At 48.9% G+C, this 24,989-nt stretch overlaps 1 protein-coding gene and 1 pseudogene across 2 annotated transcripts; one reads left to right on the forward strand and one right to left on the reverse strand.

Annotated features, from left to right (window-relative positions):
* On the reverse strand, window positions 1-24,636 carry KCNJ1 (potassium inwardly rectifying channel subfamily J member 1). 2 transcript variants are annotated; one of them, XM_059677195.1, is made up of 2 exons: window positions 24,433-24,636; window positions 1-3,115 (listed from the first exon to the last, which is right to left on the reverse strand). In XM_059677195.1, exon 2 carries the CDS (start codon window positions 3,092-3,094, stop codon window positions 1,976-1,978), a length of 1,119 nt encoding a protein of 372 aa, XP_059533178.1. In that variant the 5' UTR covers window positions 3,095-3,115; window positions 24,433-24,636; the 3' UTR covers window positions 1-1,975. The 2 variants fall into 2 exon arrangements, with proteins under 2 accessions (XP_059533178.1, XP_059533177.1); XM_059677194.1 differs by lacking the exon at window positions 24,433-24,636 and adding an exon at window positions 5,506-5,623.
* LOC132222333 (U2 spliceosomal RNA) lies at window positions 13,144-13,247 on the forward strand (annotated as a pseudogene).
* Window positions 24,637-24,989: the final 353 nt, after the last annotated feature.

Consider the following 24,989-nt stretch of genomic DNA (forward strand, 5'->3'; position numbering starts at 1 on the left):
TGCAGTACCAGAGATTTAATATATTAATCATCACACTCAAAACAGTTGATTCCTAAGCAACTTTGAGTACCATCCTTTTGAGAATACATTCAACATCACATAGGTGGGAACTAAGACATTCACAGTAAAACCTTCCCCTAACGATCAATCCTGCCCGGCTGGTGTGGCACAGTGGTTGAGCGTTGACCTATGAACCAGAAGGTCATGGTTCAATTCCTGGTCAGAGCATATGCCTGGCTTGTCGGCTTGACCCCAGTAGGGGGCGTGCAGGAGGCAGACGATCAATGATTCTCATCATTGATGCTTCTATCTATCTATCGCTCTCTCTTTTCCTCTCTGAAATCAATAAAAATATACTTTAAAAAATTTTAAAGATTAACCCTTACATTAAGTTGGTCCCTTTCAGGAAGATGTGCTATTGGCCCTTAGAGAAAGGAAGTCCTGGCTCTGTCCTCACTGAGGGGCCACACCTCATTCCCTTTCACACTTTTTCTCCTTTAGAAGCAGCATGTCAATACCAGCCCCAGGCAGAAAACCACACATACAGTTTTTCTCAGAAGTATTAGCAGTACCTTCCCTTCTAAACTGACTTTTCCCCTTTAAACTCCTCATTGCCTTCTTGGGAAGTCAGGAGATACTCTTTTAACACATTCATAGCCCTTTATCCCACGAATACAAATGGAAAGAAATATCACCAAGCATTCTTTCTTGCAGCAAAGTGTTCATGGAGATTCTGGAGCGACAATCTAGCTTCTGTCTAAATATACCACATGAGGTCGTTTGGGCCAAAACCCAGCTTGGGCAGCAGCATGTGGATCCACCGTAAAGCAGGTATGGCTCGGTGCTCCTCTCCACGTTGGGGACGGAGAGACACAGAGTCCATGGACTGAGCCGTCCCTCGTTCCTCCAGACACAGTGTGGCCCAGGCTGAGATGGGAACTCCAACGATCAGGGCTCAAGAGGGTCAGAGCCCCACAGCTGTTCTTTGTGGAACAGTCTTTTCTTATTGTCTTTGGTTGGTTCAGTTCCCCCAACTCAGGAGGCAATCTTTTCTTTGATGAAAGTCAATGTTAAAATAAAAGTGACTTGCAGATGACATTATAGTGTAGAGAGAGAACCCTAAAGAGTCCACCAAGAAACTAGCCAGTCAGAGAAAGGCAAGTGCCATAGGATTTCACTTATATGTGGAATTTAATGGAAAAAATAAACTAACAAACAAAATAGAAATAGACTCAGATACAGAGAACAAACTGACAGCTATCAGAGAGGAGGGGCGTTGGGGTGAAAAAATGAAGGAATTAAGCACACACACACACAAAAACAAAAACACAAAAAACTCATAGACACAGATAACAACAGTATGATGATTACCAGAGGGAAATGGGTATAGAGGGAGGTAGAGGAGGGTAAAGGGGAGAAAAATGGTGATGGAAGGAGACCTGACTTGGGGGTGGTGAACACACAATACAATATACAGGTGATTTATTATAGAATTGTACACCTGAAACCTATATAATTTTATGAACTAATGTTACCCCCAAAATTCAACAAATTTTTTTAAAAAATAAAGTGACTTATTGCTTATCAGTAGAATGAAGACAAGAATATGTTTTTCCCCTGATCCTATATAAAGCTTATAACTTCTTCAAGGAAACTTTAAAAAAGACCACATTTGATCTCATGAGACTTTTGATAATTTTTGTGTTTCTATTAACATTGCATGATTTTAAATAATCATATTCAAGTGAGCTCCCATGACTTCTATATTCCAGCTTCCTACAAATACAATGCATGTTCTACTGCACTCGCCTTGTAGAGTCTTGTAGAATCACGGTTATAGAGTTCAGGGGCATTGTGCTGGTGGACTTGGAAGGCTTTTGTCTGTTTCACACTCCCAAATGGTTGATTGCTTCATCATGCCGCTAGTCACTATGAGTGTTCGAAACTTGGCTTTACTTGTGTTGAAAAGCCACTGCTACATTTTAGTGTCATCTGTCTCGTTGACTTCTGACAAAGTGAAGTTGGGGTTGTCATAGCCTCTCTTCATCTTGGCTCTCGCATCTCTCTCATTATAAAGGCACATGGCACAGTGAGGGGTATCCACTTCCACCGTCTTGCTAAAGTTGTGGAAATCCACACGGTATTTCCCTTCCTTGGTCTTGGACACGATGGGAGCAAAACGGTAGCCCCAGAGCACCTCCTCTGGGACATAGGATGTCCGCACTTGGCAGGTCGCGCTGGTCGACTCCACGGTGCCATCTAAAAACACCACTAACTCGAAGTCCTGCTGGAGAAGCGTCTCTGCCGCCATGTCGAAGAAGGGGCTGTTGTGATCAATGATGTGGTAAATGGTCAGTGGGGAGATGAAGAATAAATTTTCATTCCCGGCATCAACTATGAAGTTGATATTGGTCTGATCCAAAATAATGGTCTCTCCCTCAGGAGTCACTGTGGTCTTGAGAAGCTTCCCATAGATGTGACTGCCAATGAGGAGGCTCTTCCGGAGGTTGGCAACGCGGATGAGGAGGCACAGCTTCCCGCCCCGCTTACTGATCACGGCATTCTTGCTGAAGGTAATGGTCTTCGCCCGCTTTTTGGGCCTGGAGATCTTGGCTAAGATGGCGCCGCACATGAAGGAATTGATGATGACGCCAAGGATAGACTGGAAGATGAGCAGGAAGATGGCGGTGCCGCACTGTTCGGTCACACACCTGAATCCATAGCCAATAGTCACCTGTGTTTCCAGAGAAAACAGAAAAGCTGAGGTCAGACCGTTAATGTTGTCCACGCAAGGGGTGTGGTTGTCCGGTGGATGGAACTCGGGGAGATCTTTGTGAATGTAGGCTACCGCGTACCACAGGAGGCCAAAGAGGAACCAGCTCCCCAAGAAGGCTGTGATGAAGATGGTCATCTTGTACCTCCATTTGAGGTCAAGCACCGTCGTCCAAATGTCCACAAAGAATATAAACCTCGTCTGCGCCTCCACGTTGCCAAACTCTATGTTGCACCTTCCATCTTTGGAAACCAGCCTTGTTCTTCGCCGAGGATGCCCCAAAAAGCGAGTGACAAACCATTTCCGAAGATGTTTGAACATTCTTTCTGTCAACACCTTGATCTGAGAACACATCAAAGAAAAACAAAACAAAACAAAAATTGTATTTAGAGCAGCAATGACGTAGGTGACGCACATAAAGAGCTACCTGTTTATGAAAAGACATTCCAAACAATCTGGATTACTGACCATTTGGCAGGCTGACAGGTTTATTCTGGATGCCACAATGCTATTTTCAATAGAAACTTTCCACCAGAAGGCCATATTGCTTAAATATAAAGAGGAAAACTGATCCGATGAGATAGAATTGGAAGGAATCTAAGAGGGTTCCTGACCTTAATCGCACACAACCTTGAAAATGTTTGTGATCACCATCATGACCTGTACTATGATATTTTTATATTAGTCTTTAAATGAGCTCTCCTTTAAAAATATAAAGTTAGGTTGGAAGGATGAGAAGGGATAAACCAAAGAAATGATATACTTATATGCATAGTCCATGGACATGGTATGCGATAGGGTAGTGAAGACCTGAGCGGGGCAGTGAATAAGGGTTGGGAGAAGAGGGATAAAGGAGGGGGGAAATGGAAGATGTCTGTAATACTATAAAATATATATATTAAAAATTAATTTAGCTTTATATTAAGCAAAAATATCTGTGAAAGCAGAAGCTTGATGAGCTATTTACATTTTTTGTAATATATAAAAATAAGTAACTATGAAAAAAACCGCTCATAAATATACTACCTACGCCATCTCGTGTACTGCTAGAGACATATACATATCAAGAGGAATCCTGATTCGATTCAGTCCTCTCATTTATTAAATGAAGGAACTGAGACTCAGATAATCCCAATGACCTATCCAGGCATGTACCTAACAAAGTGGCAGGAGGACACGGAGAGCATGAGGGTCCCTGCTGGTCAGTCCAGAAGAGCCTCTCCCCACTGCCTCTCAGTTATGAAACTTTCTTTTCTAAAGTTAAATTTCCCTGAGACGTTTTCAGACAAGTATTAATCAACTTCCTTTTTGCTTTAATGGCAGGCGTTTTCTCAGTGCATCTGCAAGTCTGTTTCTACTCTCTCTTTGTAGCATGCCAACATCCCCCCCAAAAGTAGTACGGTGGTCACCAGCAATATCTCACACATCCTTCCCTGCTCCCAAGCTAAAGGACTGGGAGCTCTGACTTAAATTCTAATACTCTGTGAGGTAGGATCATGTTTTACTCACTCTTTCCCAGCTGCTGGCACAGCCTATGTCTTAGTTATTTAGTATAAAAACATAAATGAAATAAGTCAATGAATGAAGTAAGCTCTTCAAATGCTCTCTGATCAATGGTTTCTTATCGATGGCATTGTTTTGACTTCCATTGTATAGCAAAAGAATGAAGGGATTTCCCCCTAAACAGCCAACAATGATGACACCTGGGGACATAAACACAAGACTACCTCCTCCCTTAGGCGTGCCTACCGCCGCTCTAAGTTCGTTCACCACGGTGAGCCATGTCTTCGTGATATTTTGAATTAAATGCAAATATGTTTCTAAAATAGATTTCAAAACCCCCTTCAAAAATGCGTTTATTCATACAAATTAGGAAGCGAAACCAACTTAGTGATACATTTTAAACAAAACTGATATTCCACAGTTTCTTGCTCACGGTCTTAGACCAGGTGAAAACACAAGAAGCCAACAACCAAGTAGAGGTGGTGAAGAGAAAACCACAGCTGTGGTGATTTGAAATTTTGAGGACAGGTTCTAAAGATATTTTAAAAAAAAAAAAATGCTACCAGGAGAGCAAACAGCAGTGCCTGCTCTCATCCCACCCAGCCCTCACTGACCTCAAGTTCCCAAGAATATTAGGTGATGGTCCCAAATTCAACTCATGGTGGAAGACGTAGTCTTTCCCACTCTCTCCCCTTTCTCTGCACACACAATCTTTAACCTTGCTTACATTCACTGGGACTTTCTCCCTTCCTCAGGTTCATGGACGCGCATAGTGTGTCAAAAGCTCTTCATAGAGCAGCCCTCACACAAGATACTAAATTCTAAAGCCAACATATATCAATTGAATCCACATTCTCTTTGTCATACATTATCATTCCAGAGATGGCTCCTAACACACCAACTTCTGGGTTTTCCCCCCACGCCCCTTTTCCAGTCTCTCTTAAATCCGTGGTCTTAGAGCAGGTGGAAACACAAGAAGCCAACACCACGTAGAAGTGGTGAAGAGACAACCGCAGCTGTGGCGATTTGAAATTTTGAGGACAGGCTCATTTCACTTTGGGTGATAAAGAATATTTCTGTAGAGTGAATAAGTACCCCCTGACTTATCTCTGGATAAGTTTGGGTTTCCATGCCTCTATTGCTAATAAAATATCATCCACCTGGCCTTGCAAAGAGTTGAGACAGCAGCAACCAGCTCGTGATGCTTTCCCCAGATGGTTCGCACTTACCTTCATCCTAAACGTATTCTGACCTGAAGCATCCATGGCTGGGCAAGGCAAGGAGCGGTGTTGGGAGCTGGCTTCTGGATGCAGGCTGATTTGTTTTAGACCCAGCTTAATACAGTTTAGTCTCTGGTCAGTGGACTGATGCTAATTTGTACTAGCTTGAAAACACTTCATTGGATAGTGGACTTGTGTGGTATAACCAAGGCAATTGTTTGTTCTCAGACCAAGCCCCAGCCTGGGTATGTATTTTATCTTTAGAAACCTCGCATGGCTTGAATACCGTCATGCTAAGACATGACAAACCGCCGGCTGAGGTCCCTGGGCAGCAGGCATGCTGTGTTTCGACATTTCTCTCCTCTCCTTGCCACGCTCGGTGGCTCACCTGCTGTGTCGCCCAGGCCGTGCCCCAGAACGTTCACCAGAAACAATTATTTATCTTCAATCTCCCAGACTCTGCTCTGGACACCCTGAGATGGTGAGACGTCCAGGTGTTCACAAAGACACAGGTGAAAACATAGACACAGGTAAGTACATAATTGTAAGATCACACCAGGAAGCAACAAGGTACCATGCTAATCTCTCTGTACAACAGTCCCTGTTACGTAAGAAAGTGAGATTTATAAGCAGCCTTTATTGTTGGATTTTTTAAAAATAAAATCTGGCCTTTATGAAAGGCACTTTTCACATAGACTGTTGATTTATTTATTCAGAGAGTGAGAAGAATTATCCCTAGAGAAAGCAAGACTACAGGATAAATTCATCCTCTGACCAAAGCCATCATTCACACGGCAGACCCCCAATGCACACAGCACACATCCAACTTTGCTTAGACAGTGGCATTTAATCCAACCACAGACAAAGCCAATATGTATTTTTTTAAACTATTGGTTGATTCGAGATTGGCCCTGGTGTCTGGGTTATGTAACACCCACAGTTTTTAGGTTACTTTCTATTGAAATCAGTAAATCTTAATAGCAAGCAAAGGGCTGTATATTAGCTAATATTTACCAAGGTTTTCGGAGTGGCCTGGCAAAGCAAGTGAATGATTCAAGATTTCAGCATTAGCGTTCTGTAAACAGTCCACTCTCAGAAAATAAACTTTTTGTAAGCTTTTCAAATATTGGGTGTATGCTCCTCATGTAGGATTTCAAAGACAAATAGAACTTTTTTCCTCTTCTCAGGGGGCTCACAGTTGAATGGGGACATGAGCTACGTAAATCGGCCGTTGCAACATGGTTGGTTTGTATAATGCCCAAAGGAACACCTTTCCTCAAAGACCTCTGTCAGATGGGTACCTATCCCCTGTGAAAAACACATAGTGAAAACACATCAACTGAAAAAACACTCATTACCTTTATGTGTACATTCATGTACTTGTCTACTACTAGCCAACACTGATATTTGATATTGGAATGTGTACCAGGTACCATGCGAGACACCAGGGAATCATCCTGTGGAAGTTTCCAGTCCAGTGTGGGGGTAGGAGATGCAAATGAACTGGAAAAAAACAGTCTGTGTGATACCAACCAGGATAGAAAAAAAGTGGGAGTGATTTAGGGGGCACCTCATCTGAGGGTGCTAAGGCCTGAAGATGGAGTTAGAGGCCATTTAGTAGGAACTCTATACATGTGTGTTGACTGAAGATAAAGCAATTGATCAATGTGTGCATAAATGCAATGAGTTTGCTGTCACTTACGTGGCTTCTGACTGAGATATTTTAGGAGAGACATTCCTGTGCCTTTTAATCAATATAACTGAGCAAACACTCTACTTATTGAACATCTACCATGTACCTGGTGCTAGACTAGGAAACCAAGATGGTAACAGTGCCTGCTCTCGAGTTACTCCAGGTTAAGTACGTCAATAACACAGTGCAGCAGGTTTGCTGCCCTGAAAGGGTTGAGAACAGAGTTTTAAAAGCAGCCACCAAAGAGGAGACCCAACAGGCCAGGTGCCAAGCTGATATTCTTCAACATACCTTTGCCAGGAGCGCAAACGGGTGCCCCTGACTAGGAGGACTTCCTGTTTTCCATGAAAACGGTCTCACGCTGCTGGGGGATGGCCACCCAGCTGGATTTGCAAACCCTCAGAGCCCCGAGGAGCCTCAGTCACCTAATCTCCCCCCTCCCCGAGTTATCTTTTAATATCTGGAACCTATGGTTGGCAGAAGGCGTCATGTCCCCTTTGCTCGGTAATTCCGAGAGAAGTTATTTCTGATGCCTTTTGCACTATCAGGCAGCTCGCTTGGGGTCAGCCTGGGTTCTTAAATAGAACTTGGCAAAGCCAGTGGAAACAATTTCTCCTGGCCTCAGGGGCATGTAAAGGGGCATCTGAACCTCAGGACTCCGCCAGCCTAGATTGGGGAATGAATTTAGGAATAGCCCCCCCCCCTTGACTTGAGGGTCTGCTCATGCCCTCTCCACCATAGAGCCCCAAGTCTGCTGTGTCCAGGGTAGGAATGCCACACAGGCCTTCCTGGGCACCTGGCTCCGTCCAGAGAAGCGAGCTTGGAAACAAGAGCCAGGGAATCGTAAGGTCTATGGTGTTGGTGCTCTCTCAAGGCTCTCTCCTAAGCTTCAGGAGTTCTACATCAGACTGAGCCAAAGTTAGGATAAGAGAAGGCAAAAGTGAAGAGGTACAGCTTAAAATGAATGAAAAGAACGATTATGACTGAGAAAAGTCTCTAGGGAGTGTGAAATGGCAATGAAAAATGCCTTGGAGAGCATCAGTCCCCTGCTCCCGGCAACAGCAGACGGTTGCATGCTGTGTGAACTGCGCCCCCTAGAGCACAGTACAAAGGGTGTTCCCTGGAGCTGTGAAAGCACCCTCCCCCAAAAGCCTACAGTGTGAGCTAGACACAAGTGCAAAATCTCTTACATGCATTAGCATATTTCATTTTCACAGTGACCCTGGGAGGTGGGGAAGTGAGATTCAGAGGAGTTAAGCAATGTGCAGAGGTCACAAAGCAGAGTGTAAAAAGAGCAAAAGATCTAGAACAGCGGTTCTCAACCTGTGGGTCGCGACCCCTTTGGCTTTCGAACGACCCTTTCATAGGGGTCGCCTCAGACCATCCTGCATAGCAGATATTTACATGACGATTCATAACAGTAGCAACATGACAGTGATGAAGTAGCAACGAAAATAATTTTACGGTTGGGTCACAACATGAGGAACTGTATTTAAAGGGCCAGAAGGTTGAGAACCACTGATCTAGAAGAATCTAGAATGGCCTGAGAAGCCCTTGCTTTTTTAAACCCTCTGGCATTCTCAAAGTAGCTAATAAGCAATGTGGAGGGAAGGCGAACACTTACTCAGGGCCTACCACTATGCAACAGGAATGGTGACTTTCCATACGTTTGCTTACTCAATGGAGAGATCACATAAGAAGGCAAGAGCTGGCAAAAGACCAGACCCTTTTTTAGACACTGAACCTGAAAGGTCTAGATTAGTGGAGAGGGGATGGGTTTCCAGGGACAAGGAAGAGCATGAGCAAAAGCACCCAAAAAAGGGTGAGGACCCCCTGGAGAGGGCACAGAATCATCTGGATTCGATCCAAGGGTGTATGTTGGAAGAGAAGGTCACAGGCCCGGCTGGCATGAGAAGACAGACAGAACTCGTAAAAGGCGATGATGCTTAAGGAGTTGGGAAGCAACCGAGGAGGCAGCTGCAGATGTTCTGTTGAGCTCTGTGCTTACTTTGGAAGCTTCTAGAGATCATCCTGGCTTGAACTTGTTGTCAGCAATGGCCTGAGGTTATGGGAATGCCATCTCCCATTGGGAGGCTTCTGTAGATATGTATGGTGCAGTGACTGCATATCTGACAGTCAGAAGTGAGCTGTGATGGTGATGCCTAGTGTGGGAAGCTGGGAACTGCCCACCAGCAGAGGCAAAGCATCCTGGCCTGGAGTCAGTCAGCTCAGCAATAGGCATTGAATGCCAAGGTCAAGCGTAAGCAACAGACTGGGGCTACGGAGACGAGGAGACACTGGCCCAGCCCTGTCTCATACCAACAATAGAAACTTGCGCCAGTGGCTCGCTTCTCTGAGCCTGCCTCGCGTGCTATTTCCCCTGCTGGGAACACCTGGTCCTCTCCTCGCCCCTCCAGACTCACTTCTTGCTTTCAACTGAAATGTCATTTCTCAGAAAGAAACTTAAATGTCAGTTTCTCAAAGAGAAGGGAGTGCCTGACCACCCATCCCCATTATGTCAAGTCCCCCCCCCCCCACACACAATATTATATTTTCAGCCCAGAAATGAATGAATTCCATGTGGACTGGAAGCCATGAATATACTTTTCCTGTGTGTCTGAAGCAAGTGCACTCAGTTTTTAAGAAAGCATTCAGCATTCCACCCCTTGGTAACTTATCAAATCGGGGAATAAGGGAGCTGATGCCATATATACAGGCACTGGGGGCTCAGATTCCTGATGCTGCTCCCACAGCTAAAGGGAGCTGTGTCAGGGTAGCCCAGCGTGGAGGATGTGCCAAGTAGGCGCAGGGCACCAGGACCTTGCGTTGGGAGGGGATTCTGGGTGCCTGCTGGTCGGTCCCACATTCTAGCTGATACCTGAACTTTCCTTGTCACAGCCCCGTCAAGTGGCCCACTGGGCGGGATGTAAAAAGTGGGTGTGTGGGGTTTGAATCCGGATCAGCCACTTGCTAGCTCTAATCCTCGGTACTACATAACTTCTCAGTGGGCCCATTTCTTTTTTTAAAAAGATATTTTTATTGATTATAGAGAGGAAGGGAGAGGGAGAGAGAGAGAGAAACATCAATGATGAGAAAGAATCATTGACTGGCTGTCTTTTGCACGCCCTTCTACTGGGAATCGAGGCCGCAACCCGGGCATATGCCCTTGACTGGAATCGAACCCAGGACCCTTCATTCTGCAGGCCGACACTCTATCCACTGAACAAAATCAACTAAGGCTCTGTGCGCCCATTTCTTTATCTAAAAAATGGGCACGTTCATCTCTATCTTACAGATGGGCAGAAAGAGTTGAGATAACCCTTGGGCAGGGGGGTGAGTGATCAGCTATTAACACCTTCAGTAACACCAGCTCCAGCTCCAGGGTCCCCTTCAAGCTCCAGCCGTGCATTGCGTGAAGGATCCAATCACGTCATCATCTGCGGGGCCTTGACCTTGGGCTGCTCCTCACCAGTGTGCAGGCTGCATCAGCATCTCGCTTCCCAGAAAGGCCCCGGGGAGGGCAGGGCTCCGGCACCAAGCCTGGGCAGTGGGTTAGCCGGGAGCCAGTGTTCCTGCCGGTTCTCCCGCTCTGCCCCGGGGGTTCTGAGGGTCAATGATTACCAGCGTTGGCTCAGGTCCTGCCGAGCCTCACAGGTGCATTAATGGGGCGGCACGTCCCCCACTCTCCCATGTCCAAGAGCTTTCTGAGAAAGCCCCGGAGGCAGAGGGGAGCGGAGCCAGGAGTCTCGGTGACCCTGTTCCATGCCACAGAGCCGGCCTGGGGCCGAGCTGGATCCCATAGGGGGCGCCTCTTGTCAGCGGGCAGAGCTCACCCAGGATGCCCTCTCAGAATGGGGTGCCCCCGGGGACACTTGCCGCCTGGCTCCTCACGGGGCTGGCCAGCGACTCCAGCAACTGTTTGGAGCTGCTCTTTACCAGTGCTCTTGTCTGCCACTGACTCAGGAGGGTGAGCAGGACAAGGGGGCCCCTATCCCCAGACCTTCACGCCCAGGCAGGGCCATCGCGGGCCCTGCCTGAGACCCAGCTCCCCAGAGAAGGCGAGCGGAGCCTTCAGCAGACCTGTGACGCACATTCCCTCATTCCTTCCGTCTCTTTTGACTCAGTGGTGTGTATAATGACCCGGAAAGGGTGAAGCTAAATTCCACTTTATTTCCCCTGATTTGGCCTTCTGTCATAATCAAATCAAAAGATTTTCTGTCTGAAAAATGTCACTCAGCCTCTCCGAGCTGCAGTTTTTCCATAAGAAGTTGGTGGTGACAATGCCTATCTGTGATGAAGAGTAAATGGAAAGTGCTCACGGTCACGCAAATGCTTACACGCCAATGTTTATAGCAGCATTATTCACGCAGGAACGGCCCCAGAGCGGAAATAACCCCGTGGCAATCAACTGAGGAACCAAGAAATAAAATGAGGTAGACACAGGATGTCCCCCCAAAACATATACACATGTTGAAGGATGATAAATTCAGTGTTCATTCACATGGAGCTCATTTTCAAAATTAAGTCAGTTATCAGCTGTTAATGTGCACATACATTTTTTGGGACAGCCTATAGATACAGTGGGATATTATCTGGCCATAAAAAAGGTGTGCTCAACATGGAAGACCTGGAAAACCATGTGCTAAGTGAAAGAACCCAGAAATTGGATTACTCCTTTTGTACAAATGCCTACAATAGGCAAATCTATTGGGAAAGAAAGATAGGCTGGTAGCTGCCAAGGTGTGGGGGACGAAGCGACCTGGGGAATGAATGCTAATGGTATGGGTGTTGCTTTTTGAGGTGCTGCAAATATTCTAATACTGATTGTGGTGATGGTTGTGCAACTTTGTGAATATGCTAATGAACCAGTATTGTGCATTGAAATGGGTGGGTTTATGGCCCGGGAATTATATCTCAATAAAGACGGTGCAGAAAAAAGTACCTGTGTAAAGTTGCCTGCTGCATAGAAGGGAGTCAGCATCAACCCCCGCACCCCCATCCTCATCCCTCTTCTTCATGTCTTAGTCCTCATTTCCTCCTCTTCCCTTTCTACTTCTCCCTCCAGCACCAGCCAGAAACACACCCTAGGCCAGTGGTCGGCAAACTCATTAGTCAACAGAACCAAATATCAACAGTACAATGATTGAAATTTCTTTTGAGAGCCAGATTTTTTTAACTTAAACTATATAGGTAGGTGCTTTGTTATTAACTTAATTAGGGTATTTTTAAGGCTTAGGAAGAGCCACACCCGAGGGGCCAAAGAGCCGCATGTGGCTCACGAGCCACAGTTTGCTGACCACGGCCCTAGGCCCTTGCTGGGGCCTCAGCCGCACTCAGCACCTCCCTCCTGTAGCCAGTGGCCACTGTGATTGTAGAGGCACCACCACCAAAATAATTTTCTTGGACACAAAAGCCTTGGGTACAGAAAGCGGGTTTTTTGTTTGTCCTCACTCTTAAACAGAAGCTCTGCCAGCATATGGGGCAGCGTCTCTTCTCTGGGCATCATGGGGGACATTCTTCTTCCCACCTGTCCAGGTGGCGATGGGCGGAGCCAGTGAGCAGAGAGTGGACACTTCTCACCACCCACCCGCCCTGAGTTCCAAGGGGGAGAACCGTGCACAATGTGACCCCGAGCCGGTAGCTCCAGGGTGAAGCCCCGTCTCAGCTCTGCCCACGCTGACTTCTTCCCTCCGGGGCCAGAGGTCAAGCTAAAGTCATGTGCTTGGGAGCCAGGTCAGCAGTTCTCCATATCAGGCCCTTAGGGTCACAGGCTATCTATAGCAGTGATGGCGAACCTTTTGAGCTCGGCGTGTCAGCATTTTGAAAAACCCTAACTTAACTCTGGTGCCGTGTCACATATAGAAATTTTTGATATTTGCAACCATAGTAAAACAAAGATTTATATTTTTGATATTTATTTTATATATTTAAATGCCATTTAACTAAGAAATATCATCGCTTCTCGGCCTTTTGGCTAAGATCAAGTGTAGTATCTGTTCTTATCAGTTTAATAACTAAGAAATATCAACCAAAAAAATGAGTTCGTGTGTCACCTCTGCACGCGTGTCATAGGTTCGCCATCACTGATCTATAGGATGCCCCGAGGGGTCAGGAGGGCATTCATGTGGCCTTGACTCCACCCTGCTGCACACAGCCCCAGCCTCATCTTAACCTCCCACACTCGCTCATCCTCCCGTGGGAACTCAATTTCATTCTCTCTTTCTCTCCTCCTTTCAGCACAGGTTTTAATTTTTTTCCAGCATTGTGTTCCTTGCCCACAGCCCTTTTTCTATTCCTGGGTCAGTGATGTTAATCAACCAGTTCTTCTTTAAACAGACCTCTCGGGGTCTCCCCACTACCTCAAAGATATATGGGACCATTTCAGACCTCACATCCCCCCATATCACCCCCTCCATCTGCCCCCCATGCACAGGAGAGATGAGGGGCAGGAAGCATGATTGGCAGCCAGGCAGAGAGCTGTGTGGAGTCCGTAGTCAGGACCCCTCCAGGGAAGAAAGAAAACCACCCACTGTGTGTTCCCAGGCTTGGCCCTTTCCCGAAGGCAGGGCTAGCATGCTTCTGAGCCAGGGCCACTAGCAAGAGCAAGACAGTACGTACCAAGCCCCCCCACCCCCCATCTCTCTGTTCAGTTGCCCCCCTTAAACAGAGCCTCATGGGATTCATACACGCCATCGGGACCAGAACCAGACCTTACTAAGTATCATAAGTGACTAATGGCTTGGGGGCTGAAACTGAAGTCTTCTAGCCTGTCCTGTTATGGCACTAATTCCTCCGAAAGGCGCCGAGGCCCGTCTACCTGGGGAATGCATGCAGGCGCCCCACAGTCTGGCCTTGGCACGTGGGCAAGTCTGGCTTGAATTCCAGCTCTGCTGCTGGTGGTGCGTGACTGAGCAGGCCGCCTGCATCCTACAGAGCTCACTCCCCAATATAATCGATTAGCCCGGAAAACAGAACAAACTGAAAGCCACTATGAGAGGTTAGTGAGCAGACAAGACCCTGGAGCTCGGTGAGTTATGTTTGCTTTAGGGGGCCGTGGGGGGGGGGGGGGGACGGAGGGGGATGTGTCTGCCTTGCTGTTCTGCCCACACCTAAGTTTCACTTTTCTTCTTTCCATACTCCCAGTAACTGTACCAGTTTTCTTTTTTTGTTTGTTAAATATATATTTTTATTGATTTCAGAGAGGAAGGGAGAAGGAGAGAGAGATAGAAACATCAATGATGAGGGAGAATCATTGATCAGCTGCCTCATACATGCCCCCTACTGGGGGGTCAAGCCAGCACCTGGGCATGTGCCCTGACTGGGAATCGAACCCATGACCTCCTGGTTCACAGGTCGATGCTCAACCACTGAGCAATGGTACCGGCCGGGCAACTGTACCATTTTCAACAGGGGGTTTATCTACACATCCTCTAGGCCTGACATGGTCCCCCTGGGCTGCCCTTGGCCTCATGGAGAAAGAAGAGAAGAGAAGAGAAGAGAAGAGAAGAGAAGAGAAGAGAAGAGAAGAGAAGAGAAGAGAAGAGAAGAGAAGAGAAGAGAAGAGAAGAGAAGAGAAGAGAAGAGAAGAGAAGAGAGAAGAGAAGAGAGAGAAGGGAAGGAAAGCCACCAGGAGTTGTGAAGAGATGGACAATGGTCTGAGCACTGACCAGAATGCTGGCCCCTGAGCACTGGGGGGTGTGGGGTCTGCATTGCTGGCAGCGCTGACCGAGAGAACGTCACCACCGAAGGCCAGCAGTGGGGTTGGCAGAGCAAAGGTGGAGCTCACAGGCGTCCTGGAGGCAGAGAAGGGACAGGCTGTATGGTGGTAGAGACGTAGCTTTAAACCCAACTCCTTCACTCATCACAGGAGAAACCGCTCTGCTTCTCTGAACCTGACTGCTGTCCACCACAATGGAAACACAGAGATAGTACCTGCTTCCCAGCACAGAGACGGTGCCTGCAGCGGCCCCAGCACGGGGGACCTCCATAGGGCAGCCCCCTTCCTTACTTAGCGGGGCTGACGAGCCCAGATGGAGAGCTAGCCAAAGGATGAGCTGGCATTTGGGGAATCACGTGAACTCTCAGGTCTGGATTGGAGCAGGCAGCTGGCTCTCCCACCAGGCCCAGGGCAACCTCGGAAGTGCCTTCATGAGCTGCAGGGGAGATGCAGGGAAGGGCGTAGAGTCCACCCGGGCAGACGCCAGGCCTTGGAAAGCAGTCTCTGCCTGCCTACCCCTGTCCTCCCTGGCTCTCCCCGAGGCCTTCTGCTGTGTGGGGAGGAGGAGGGGACCACGGGCTCCAGGCAGCTATAAAGGGGATGTGTAAGGAGCACTTTGGGTGACCATGAAGCTCAGAGAGAGAAGTCTTTGTTTATGTGGCTGCTAGGGGAAAATTAACAAAGGTGGGGGCAAGGCTGAGGATCTGAGAGAAGATTGCTCATAAAACGATGAGATTCGATTAGACCATGAAGATCCAATTGTGCCAGACCAATTGCATTTCCTGGGAGGTTAGCGTGACCAGCCTTCCAGACCCCAGGGCAGCTGGAGCACAGGGCTTGATGGACGTGGCACAGTCCTTTCTCTAAGGGCTGGGGGCAGGGGTTCTGGTCCCAGGAGCTCGGGGCAGGTGTGAGGGGTGCACCCACCCCTGGCACACCAGGGCCGCACATCCTGGGTTGAAATGCCTTCTCTAAAAATGTTTTCTTAGCACCCTCTTATTTTCCTTCTTAGCACCTCATACAACGTATTTGATCTTTATTTTGTTGAGTGCAGGCCAACCTCGGCTCGGGAAGGGCCACAACCAGCCCCTCCTGCAAGTGCAACCTTGATTCAGTCCTGATTGTTTTCCATTAGCAAGTCTGCCTGCTCCTTCTGCATATAGACTCAGAACCCCTCTGCCCTCCTCGCTCCATCTCCCTGCTGCCACCTTTGTCCACAGAGGAAAGGAGACTGAAATCACCTGCTTAGTGACCTCAGTGCTGTCTCTCTCTCCGCCCTATGAACAGGTATTCAACCTGTACATTGGCTTGCGCTGCTATCTTGCTAGCTTCTCCTTCGTCCTCCTCACCCTTGTGACCTCGAGGCCCTAGTAACCTGGGCTCTGCCACACTCGCAGCCCCAGCTCATCTCGCTGAGTCCCCACCAGCCCAGCTGCTCACACGGGCCCTGCTGTTGCTCCCTGCACTTGCTGCTCCTCCCTTGGGACTGTCGTGCTCCAGGTCGTCCTGTGGCGCCTCCTTTAGGTCACTCGGGATTCGGCTCCTTGTCACCTCCTCGCAGGCCTTTCAGCATCTGAGGTGGCACCACCTCTCCGTTCGTTTCAGCTTCTGCTCAACCCTGGTCAGATGCCGTCTGGGGGTTTGTTTACCTGTTTTCTGTGTTCACTTCTTGCCTAGCTTCCTATACACTCCAGGTAAGCAGCCCTCTTGTTTTCCTCTGATTCCTCAGTAGAAAATCTACAAATATCTTTTGATTAAGAGAAACTTCACAACCTCCCTGGGCTGCAAGTTTCACAAGTGTTCAGACGTGGTCTGATCTGTCCACCATATAACAAACATCACCCATGAGGCCTCCATTGTCTCTCTAAAGAGAGAGGGAGGCCCGGCTAGCACGGCTCAGTGGTTGAGCATTGACCTATGAACCAGGAGGCCCCAGTTTCATTCCCTGTCAGGGCACATGCCTGGATTGCGGGCTTGATCCCCAGTGTGGGGCGTGCAGGAGGCAGCTGATCAATGATTCTCTCTCATCATTGATGTTTCTATCTCTCTCTCCCTCTCCTTCCCCTCTGAAATCAATAAAAATAAATATAATAAAAATTAATAAAAGAGAGAGAGAAGCTATTTTCCTTTAAGTTGCAGATGAATATGTTTTTCAGTTGCTGACCCAACTTACAATCAAATGACTGTCCAGTGATGGTCTGAGACGTGGCAAGTTCCTGGAGGCCAACACCACCAAGAGGTGACAGGAACACCGGGCATCACGTTCATACCCATCTGGTGCATTTGTAGGCATTTTCTCTCTGCTTTTTAAGCTAAGCTTAGGTTTTCTACAATTTTGAGTGGCACATCCCTCTCACATATTTCGAACTCATGATGGTGTTTGGAAATGTGTCTAAGAAATGTATGGGCTTCTGACCATGGGTTCACATGATCACAGAACTACCCATGTTCAGCCTTTCTTTAATTAGCAAGGGGTTTAAATGTTTTTCAGAGTGCACAAGCAGCTAACCCGTGTGCCAAAGCCCAGAGACACTGAAGGACATGTGGGTGAAACAGAGAGCAAATGGAGAGCGAGGGAGGGAACTGGGGCTTAGAGAGGTTGGATGGCTTATATGAGGCACAGCTGGGAGGGGAACCCAAGGGGTACTGGGTCCTTCCAAGGGGTACCACACGTCCCTAAAGAGTGGGTGAGTGGATGGGTGAGTTCTGACCTAAGGGAAGGGAGGAAAAGCAGGAAGGCTGAGGGAAAGGACAGGACTCACCCCACCCTCCATCCCCTGCCCCCAGTTCTGCATCCCTCTCTCTTTCCCTCCTTGCTGTCCTTCTGTCGATAAATATTCATGGAGAGTCTGTCACCTGCTGGGCTCTGTGCTCGGAGCTGGGGACACAGCATTAACAAGATTGCAATTCAGGGAGGTGGAGAGAGCAAGACAGATAATAAAAAGGGACCAAATAAACACGGTAATTCTAGATTGTGATAAGGGCTAAGAAAGCCACAGTAACGAGGGTGACCTTGAAAAGCATCAGTGAGTAGAAGGGCACTGAGTCTCCCTGATGGTGGGGGTGGCAATGCCAAGATGAGAGAGGGCAGACTCTCAGGCAGGTGGGGGGCAAGCTCTGACCCTGCCCCCTTGCCAGCCTGGGCGGGCTCCCCGCTGACCAGTCCATGGACCGAGCCCTTGCAGGCCCTCCCCTAGTGCAGGGGTTTTCCTCTCTGGGACCTGGGGGCCACGTTGTTGGGCCTGCCTGGAATTGTTTGAAAAGCAAAAACAGCCCAGCCGGTGTGGACCAGTGGTTGAGCGTCAACCTATGAACCAGGAGGTCAGGGTTCGATTCCCGGTCAGGGCACATGCCCGGGTTGTGGCTTGATCTCCAGTGTGGGACGTGCAGGAGGCAGCAGATCAAGGATTCTTCCTCATCATTGATGTTTCTTTCTCTCCCTCTCCTTTCCTCTCTGAAATCAATAAAAGTAATTTTTTTAAAGCAAAAACATGCTATCCACAATGTCTGGGGTTACTTCTGTTAACTTCGTGGCAGGGAGAGGCAGCCGTGGAGGCAAAGCCCACATTGTTCTGTCCATCCCCTGCACACAGGTTCCCCGTCTCTGCAGCCAACATGCCCACAGCTGACTCCCCTTTCCCTCTGCCTCTGCCCCTGCCTCTCCACACCTCTGCAGGCCCAGCTTCTCCCCACATCCAACCCCAAGCCAGTCCTTCCTAGTCAGAAAGCAATGTAGGCCCACGACCTCAAGTGATGCCCATTTCCTGTTTCACTTCACGGTCCCTGCAGTCAGACCGTGGGAAGGGATCGGCTGTTTCTCGCCCTGAGCGCAGGCCTCCCCAGTCAGGTCTCTCCCAGCGCCAGGCTGGGCCAGGCCACTTCTCCACCCCTCTCACCCCTTCCCTTAGCATCACAGGACACTTACAGAAGCCTCTTTGCCTGTGAAAATCCATCATAGGCTGTACAACACCAGCCACAGGCAGGTGTGTATGAGCAGGAAGGGCAATAAAGTCCGAATCCTGTCCACATTCCCCCCCACTCCATCCCTCTGTGCCTTGGCCGTGGGGAGGGTGCGTACCGATGGGAAGGAAACCTTGAGGTCTCACAGGATGGATGTGGACAAAGGATTCGCAGACGTGGCCCAGGTGAGCCTTCTCCTTCGTGAGAGCTCTCAGGACTCCCCTTCTCCTCTCCATGCCCAGGAATGGAGGAGTTGGGAGAAAAGATGAGCCTTCTCTCCCCACCCACCCAATCCTGCTGGGGCTTTCCGGGAAACAGACTGGGTCAGAGAGACCCATCAGGTAGAATGTACCTGTCACTCCCGCCTGTCCTCCCAGTGAGATGGAGACTTCTGTAGCTGAGGGACTGTGTCCTCACACTTTAGCACTGCCTGGCCTTCTGCAGGGTTTCCTAAGCGCCCCTGCGACTTATCTCTGAATCTGACTCAAGCCCTCTCTACGCCATTCATCAGCGGCCCACCTCCCCCGTGGCATCAGAGAACGCTGGTCCCAGCAATGGTCCAGTGTGCCTTCCGGCACGGGACTGGGACCACACACATCTTTTCCAACATCTCCTCAGTGGGCTTGGGCTCCAAGGGGTGAAGTTTCAGGGAGTCTTTTCCCGTAAGGAGCTAAACAACAGTTACTCATACGTTCCCAGTTCTGTTGAACTCTTCAAGGACAAATAGCCAAGCTGGATAGAGCCAGCAAGCGCCCAAGAATTTAATCAAGGGCAGCGAAGCATGAGCCTTCCCCTAGGGGCAGTCACCTGAGAGAGCGGGGGCTGTTCTAATTGCAGAGACAGCATTAACCTGTTGCTTTCAACGGGGCTGTGCTGCCCATTTAGATCTGCTCCCCGGGGACAAGTGGCATGTGCATAGACCCTGGTGGACACAATTCCTGAATGCCAGCCAAGCAACACCAGTGTCTGTGCACTTGGGAGAGAGGGAGGGAGGGTCAAGGGCATTGGGACATTTGAAAAGAACTGAAATTCGAGGCTTGTACTTTCACAGAGCATCAAAGGCATCTGCTCTCAGAGCGGGAGGTGGGTGACATGCTTCCAACCAGAAGCAACGTTTACCAGGCTGCGTAACTGCAGGACAGAGCATGGCACACGGGGGCACGCGCGTGCGCACACTGGGGAACGGATTTAGGAAAATAACAGTCATCTTTGAGTGATTGCTCTGAAGCGATGCTGTGTGAATTCAGGTTTCTTTTTTTCCTAGGGACCTGAGCAAGTCATGGCACTCGTCTAGGCCTCACTTCCTCCATCTGTGCAGTGGGTGAGCTGGCCTTGATGAGCCCTTAGAATGACTGCTTAAAAGTAACCCTGTGCTCTGTGTTTTCATGTGATGATGTTGGGTTGAGTTTTATATGAACAGGCTGAGCCCTCTGTAAGAGTTTTCGGGAAGCAACTGCTTTGGGTGCAGCAATTTTGGGTTCCCAACAGCCTTGAGGGGGCCCGCTGTCTGAGTTCTTCTTGCTTCTTTCTGCTGTTCTCTTTAGACAGAACCAGGAAGTCCCGTGTGTATGGGCATCTCTCCTGGTGTTTGCTCGTGAATTCTGACAAGGTAATGGCCAGGATGGCAACACTCATCCTCTGTACGTCCTTCATAACAAACCCGGCAGAGAACGAACCCCTGTGACCCCTTTGACCTTCAGGCTATTTTTTGTTTCTGGTTCACTTTTCTAGGCGTCTCCCTCCTGTACATCTCCACTCTGATTTTCCCTCATCCCTTTTTTTGGGGGGAAGGTGTTTGTATTCTGTTTTGTGTCCCCGATGTCCACACAGTCCCTGCTTGCTCAAGAAGATCTTTGAGTGACATAATCGAGCCAACCACTCTGCCATCCAGAGTGGAGTTAATATTATTCAAGAGTCATGCATGTTCCAGGAGACAGCAGACTGGGAAAGTCTCAGGCCTTCTCCCTTCTAGCTCTACAGTAAGTCATCGCAATTCTGTGCTTTCTTTTTTTTTCTTTCTTACTTTTTTTTTAAATCATCACCCAAGGATATTTTTTCCATTGATTTGTGGAAGGGAGAGGGGGAAGGGAGAGAGATAGAGGAACATTGATGTGAGAGAGACACACTGATTGGTTGCCTCCCCCACACACCCCGAACAGGGGCTGGGAACATGCCCTTGACTGGAAATCGAACTCGAGACCCTTCATTGAGCCAACACTCCATCACTGAGCCACCCAGTCAGGACACAGTTCTGTACTTTCTTTTCTCAACCTGTAAAATCAGAATGATCTTAGTGGCCCCAAAGTGCAGACAGATGGCTTTCTCTCAAGCCCCTTCTTAAGCTGCCCATCACTCTTACTTCGGAAAATGTCCAGCTGCCGTGGAGAAGAGCGAGGTGGTAAACAGAAGTCTTTAAAATGAATTACTGTGGCCAACCACCCTCAATTCATTAGTGGGCAAACTTTGCTTTTTGTGCCAGTAAATGCACTCACAGTGACTTGAGCTAGCAACACGATGCGTATTCTGGCATACTGTCCTTCTCGGGCCCTATAGCACTAACAGCAATATGGCTGGCATCGCTAAAGTGGCTCGTCTGAAGTAGGTCAGAAACTAAACCCCAAAGTGCTGACTTTTCCAGAAATTCTGAACTGCGTGACCGCATTTAATAATTTAAGGCCTCTTGCCACACCTGCCAAGTGGAAGGAGGCGGGATGTGTGGAGGACACTGGGGTCTGACAGAGACATGTCTGCACCCAGCGCTGCCTCTTTCTGCCTTTGGGACTTGCTCAGCTTCCTCAGCCCAGAGCTTCCCCAGTGCACCTTAAGGGGTGCATCTAAGACCTAGGCACTCACAGGAAAGAGATGCATGCGCACTGTGCTGAAATGCTCCTTCTGCCCTAGCCAGTTTGGCTCAGTGGGTAGAGCATCAGGCTGCGGACCAAGGAGTCCTGGTTTCGATTCGGGTCAAGGGCACATACCTCGGCTGCAGGCTTCTCCAGGGCCCGGGCCCTGGTCAGGGCGCGTGCAGGAGGCAACCAATTGATGTGTTTCTCTCACATTGATATTTCTCTCTGTCTTTCCCTCGCTCTTCCACTCTCCCTAAAAATCAATGGAAAAAATATCCTCATGTGAGGATTAAAAAAAAGAAGAAGAAAAATGCCCCTTCTCCCCAGATATGCATGTGTTTCAAAGGTGCAAAAAGCAAGTGGTCGTGGGCTTGTTTCTGAGGAGGAGGCAGCTGAAAACCCAGCTCACTGCCCCACACAATCCCTGTCTCCCCGTAACATCTGGGGGCCGTCAACTCATCTCCCTGTGGCCAAGAGGCCATGGTGGATATGGGGGAGGGGGACCGGGGTTAATGCTGAGAAAATGCTCTTTTCCATTCAAAGTTTGTTCATCACCTGGACTTTGGAGAGGTTTCCTGAATGAGGTCAGTCAACTCGCAGGTGTTTATTTCAGAGCCATGCTTGGTCCCAGCAGCCAGCCTGCCACTGGATCCTGTGTGTCCTGCCTCTTAGCATCTCCTGCTTGGCTTCCCCAGCAATGGTCTACCTTGTGCTTTGCAGACAAAGCAATCTTTTAAAAATATGACCTTACGCGGTTTCCCACTACCATCAAGACACTGCCCAAGCTCCTTAGCATCGCACACAAGGTCTTGCGTCATGTGGCCTCGCTCTTCAGCTTCTCCTGTCTCATCTCTCTTCACCCCCCCCACCCCCCCATGCCACCCACCCTCAGCCACACCAGCTTGGTATTCTTTGTACATGTAGCACTCTCTCGTGCCTTCGTATTTTTGTAAATGCCATTTATTTGTTCTGGAATGTCCTTCCTCCTGCCCACCAGGCCCCATCCTGCCTACCCTGAGATTTTAGGATCATGCTTCCATGAGGTCTTCTGTAGGCAAAGTAGGATGTCCTTCCTGTGAGTGCAACGATGACATCATGACTACATTGCAGTGTAACTGTCCCCATTCATCACGGTGTTTACCCTGCCAGGGTCAGAGCCTGTTTCCCGAACATTCCCCCTAAACTGTAAGTGCCAGAGGACAGGGGCCCTTCTATCAGGGCCTGGGACCTTAGCGCAGTTCCCAAAACACAGTGGGTACTCGTTATAAGTTTGTTGAAAGGAAAAATGAAGGAAAATCCCTGTATGGATCATGATAACATCAATAGACGGATAATCACGAAGAGAAGAAAGACAGCATTCATCATTAGCATCTTAAATGGTAGAACCAGGAGGAGTAAATGTTAGGTGAGACACATAAGCCATCCAGTGGGAACTTTGAGGAGTTAGGAAACCTGGGGTCAAAGGAGGCCAGGGAAACAGGAAAAAGGCAAAGCATTGGAGTCAGAGTGGAACCCCTGGGAAACCCCTGAGCTGTGAAAGGTCCAGGGAAGATTCGTGACCTAGTAACCTAGCGAAGAAAACGCATTGCTGAGCCAAAGGCAGGGACGTGCATGAGAAACCTGAGTCTGAGCTCCACGGAGCAGAGCTTGCTTCGCAATCAGAGCGCATCACATACTTTTCACCAAGTGCCACCAACAGCCAGTGCTCCCAGAACATCCACTAGTGACCCACTCACTGTGCTTCTTTGCAGGTTCAGCCCTGCACGCGCCCCCCCCCCCAAAAAAAATCTGCTGCTACTCATCCCTTCCCAGATACCCCTACCCCATCCATCATTCCTGGGAAAACTTAGTGCAGCCACATTTTCACAGAACAAGGTAGCGTAAGACCACCCAAACCGTGCTCATGTCTGAAGGGCACCCGCAGGCGGGCTGGGTACATCCTCGCCTACCACGGCCTCCTTACCACAGTCACTATGTCCCGCTCCATTTTGGATGCCCCACTCAAGGAAACAAACGCACATTTTCCCCTTAAGCTTGCTATTCGCAATAGACACACTTCTTTTGAACAACTATTCACAGAATCTACAAGACAGAGATGTTTGGAGAACGAGGCTCCGTGCCTGCTCATGCTTGGGCTCATACAAGGCAGAGCATAGAACAGTGGCATTCACTGTCATAGAGCTTTTGACCCAGCAGGATTCAGGGAGCTGGACAATGTTGGGAAAGCCAAATGCATGCCCTGGGCATCATGCAGCATTACATACAACGAAGGAAAGGCATTTTGATGGAGTGAAACGTCTTACTAACACCTTTCACCAGAGGTGAGTCTTAAGCCTTTTCTCTACTAGACCCCACTGACACCTGTATCCTCCACCTGAACCATGGAAAAGGCCTGAGAGAGGTTCCGCTATTATTCAAGGTCTTGCAGCAACGGGAGATGCCATCAGGGACAGACGCTCTACCTACACACCCGTGTACCACCAAGAAGAGAGGAGCTGGTGCCAGGCATGAGGCTTCTACGGCCCTTCAGCTCAGGGCTGTGAAATGAAGCTCACAGCTCATAACCCACATGGGACCAGAGCATCCCGTGAGTGAGTGAAAGCCACACCTGTATCCGCCTGGGAATGTTTAGATTTGAGGTGGTAGAAAAGGGGCTACATTTCCATCAGAATTAACTCCTTTTTGCCACAAAGGGGCATCGAGGCATTTCGCCTCCTTACCTCATGGGCTGCTTGAGTGAATATTGAGACAAAAGCTCGATGTCTTGGTCCCCAAGAAAGCAGCGGGATCCTTGATGCGAGCAGGTCCTTGCACCTTTGATCCAAGAAATTGGGTGTCCCAGGCGAGGGTGCCCGAGGCCCCGTTGGTTTTTATGAGTCTGTGGGTCAGCTCAGACTGGCTGCCTACTCATCTGTATGCAGCGGCTCTCAAAGAACACAGTTTACTTTAGAACCGGATCCAACAGGAGTGGGCGTGGCAGTAAACCAGGCTAGATGCACCAGAGGTGTTGAGCTGCGGGGGCTAATTAAGAGGGATTGTTTATGGAACCCTGACTTGGGGCCAGAAGCCGAATTTGCTCAGGCTGACAGTGTCTCAGTCAACCGTGTGAGGTTGAGCCCATGTGCACCGGGGATACATGCTCCCACGTGGGGACATTGGGTACCCCCACGGAGCCCCTCCAAAGTATTTTCTGCTCCGTGACTCATTCTGTGGCCATGGGTCAGGCTGCCCTGACTGTCCCTTGGCCATTCATCTGTCCCCCTGATCCCAGCACAAT

Source organism: Myotis daubentonii, chromosome 19 (genome assembly GCF_963259705.1).
Source record: "Myotis daubentonii chromosome 19, mMyoDau2.1, whole genome shotgun sequence".
Classification (NCBI taxonomy): domain Eukaryota; kingdom Metazoa; phylum Chordata; class Mammalia; order Chiroptera; family Vespertilionidae; genus Myotis; species Myotis daubentonii.